Here is a 1,492-nt window from a genome sequence, read left to right as displayed (position 1 = left end):
GGATAAATATTAAATATAAAATAAATATAACAGTAGAGAAGAGGGTAGAGATAGCAGGGACGTCGGGAAAGGATCGCGCGCGCGGGATAAAGCGGCCGGGCGCGCGCTAGTTTTGGCGCGCGGCGTCCGGCGTGCTTTACAAAATCCAATGCCCTCCCACCACCCTGTGCCTTGCCACTGCTCTCTCCCCGCTCTGCGCCTCGCCACCGTTCTCTCCCCACTCTTTCTTGCCTCGCCGCGGCTGCGCCACCATGCTGCCGCGTCCCCGGGAAACTTGGGGATACCGCGGCGTCCGCGCGCACCCCTCCGGTGGCTTCTCCACCGAGATCCGGTTCCTCGGGATGCGCCTCGGTCTCGCCAATTTCGACACCACCAACGAGGCCGCCCGCGCGTACGACGCGGCGGCGTGGCGCCTCCGATGGCCTCATAGAACTTTGAACTTCCCCAACGTGCCGACGCGGGAGCAGGCACAGGAGCTTGCGCCTCTGCCGTGGCTTATCACCGACGAGGATCATCGTGATAACTGGAGGCGGGAGCACCGTCTCGGCATCACCGAGATGGATGAGGAAGCCATGGCGTTGTGGTGCCAACGCTTCCCGCAGGACATCATCAACGAGCGCGAGTTCTACGCGCAAAGGAGGACAAAGAGGGAGAAGAGGAGGGCGGAGCGAGCCGCCCATCGCGAGGACAAGCGTACGCGAAAAGCGGATGCTCAATTCAACATGAGGCTAGCAGCAGCGTCGCCCTGGGAATCCGGCAACGATCGGTATCTTCACCCCTACATTGAAACGTCGGAGGAGGACATCACCGAGGAGGATTCGGACGACGAGGAGTAGTTGAACTATCTTTTTTTATCTATCTATGTTATATCTATGCTGAGAACTAGTATCTATGTCTCTACTCTCTATCTCTACTTCTCGATCTCAGCACTCTGGGCCCGCAAAAACTGGCTATTCCGGCGCTGTAAATGCTTTTTTAAACCGTCGCGCATTGCGCTTCTGTTGGAGATGCTCTAACATGGCAGGCGAGTACTTTAATGTTGCCCACAAGATGCGTGAGTATTACTAGTAGTATATTTTTCTTGCCATGTTGAGATTTTAAAACCACGAGTGCGAACATGCAGAGGAGCAATGAAGACCAAATACGGGATATTGGGGACATCTTCAAGGAGCGTGGCAAGTTAAAGAGGAGCTGCACCGAACCTGTAAAACAAGCTTTGGTAAGTAACACCCTTTCAATTACTTTCGTTTAGCCTCATGTTCTTCGATGTGTATATGTTGTAGTTTCTGTTTCTCTTAGCCTCCTGTTCTTCGATGTGTAATAAGAAGAGTCTTAATCATCCTAATGCTTTCGTTTTTAGCTTGATGTAGGAAGTGGGTGTTCTCACCTTGTAGTCTGTTATATATTTTTCCTTTTGAATTGACTTCTCCGAGTCTTGTTTATCTGGCTTCTACTAAATGGATCTGGGTTGCTCTGAGTATTGATCTAAAAA

The 1,492-nt window shown here is 52.0% G+C and overlaps 1 protein-coding gene across 1 annotated transcript; it reads left to right on the top strand.

The window, feature by feature from the left end:
• Positions 1 to 251: 251 nt before the first annotated feature.
• Positions 252 to 967, top strand: LOC109786813 (uncharacterized). Its single transcript, XM_073511808.1, has 2 exons — positions 252 to 766; positions 928 to 967. Exons 1-2 carry the CDS (start codon positions 252 to 254, stop codon positions 965 to 967), a joined length of 555 nt encoding a protein of 184 aa, XP_073367909.1.
• Positions 968 to 1,492: the final 525 nt, after the last annotated feature.

The sequence above is a fragment of the Aegilops tauschii genome, chromosome 3, assembly GCF_002575655.3.
Source record: "Aegilops tauschii subsp. strangulata cultivar AL8/78 chromosome 3, Aet v6.0, whole genome shotgun sequence".
Taxonomy (NCBI): domain Eukaryota; kingdom Viridiplantae; phylum Streptophyta; class Magnoliopsida; order Poales; family Poaceae; genus Aegilops; species Aegilops tauschii.
The sequence above is the reverse complement of the archived record's forward strand: the minus strand, read 5'-3'. Positions and strand labels throughout refer to the sequence as shown.

Bases quoted from the DNA above. Each gene is read 5' to 3' on its own strand.
- LOC109786813 (XM_073511808.1), top strand. From the start codon at position 252: ATGCTGCCGCGTCCCCGGGAAACTTGGGGATACCGCGGCGTCCGCGCG. The intron at 767-927 runs GTATCTTCACCC...TCTCGATCTCAG, and splicing joins TGGGAATCCGGCAACGATCG to CACTCTGGGCCCGCAAAAAC.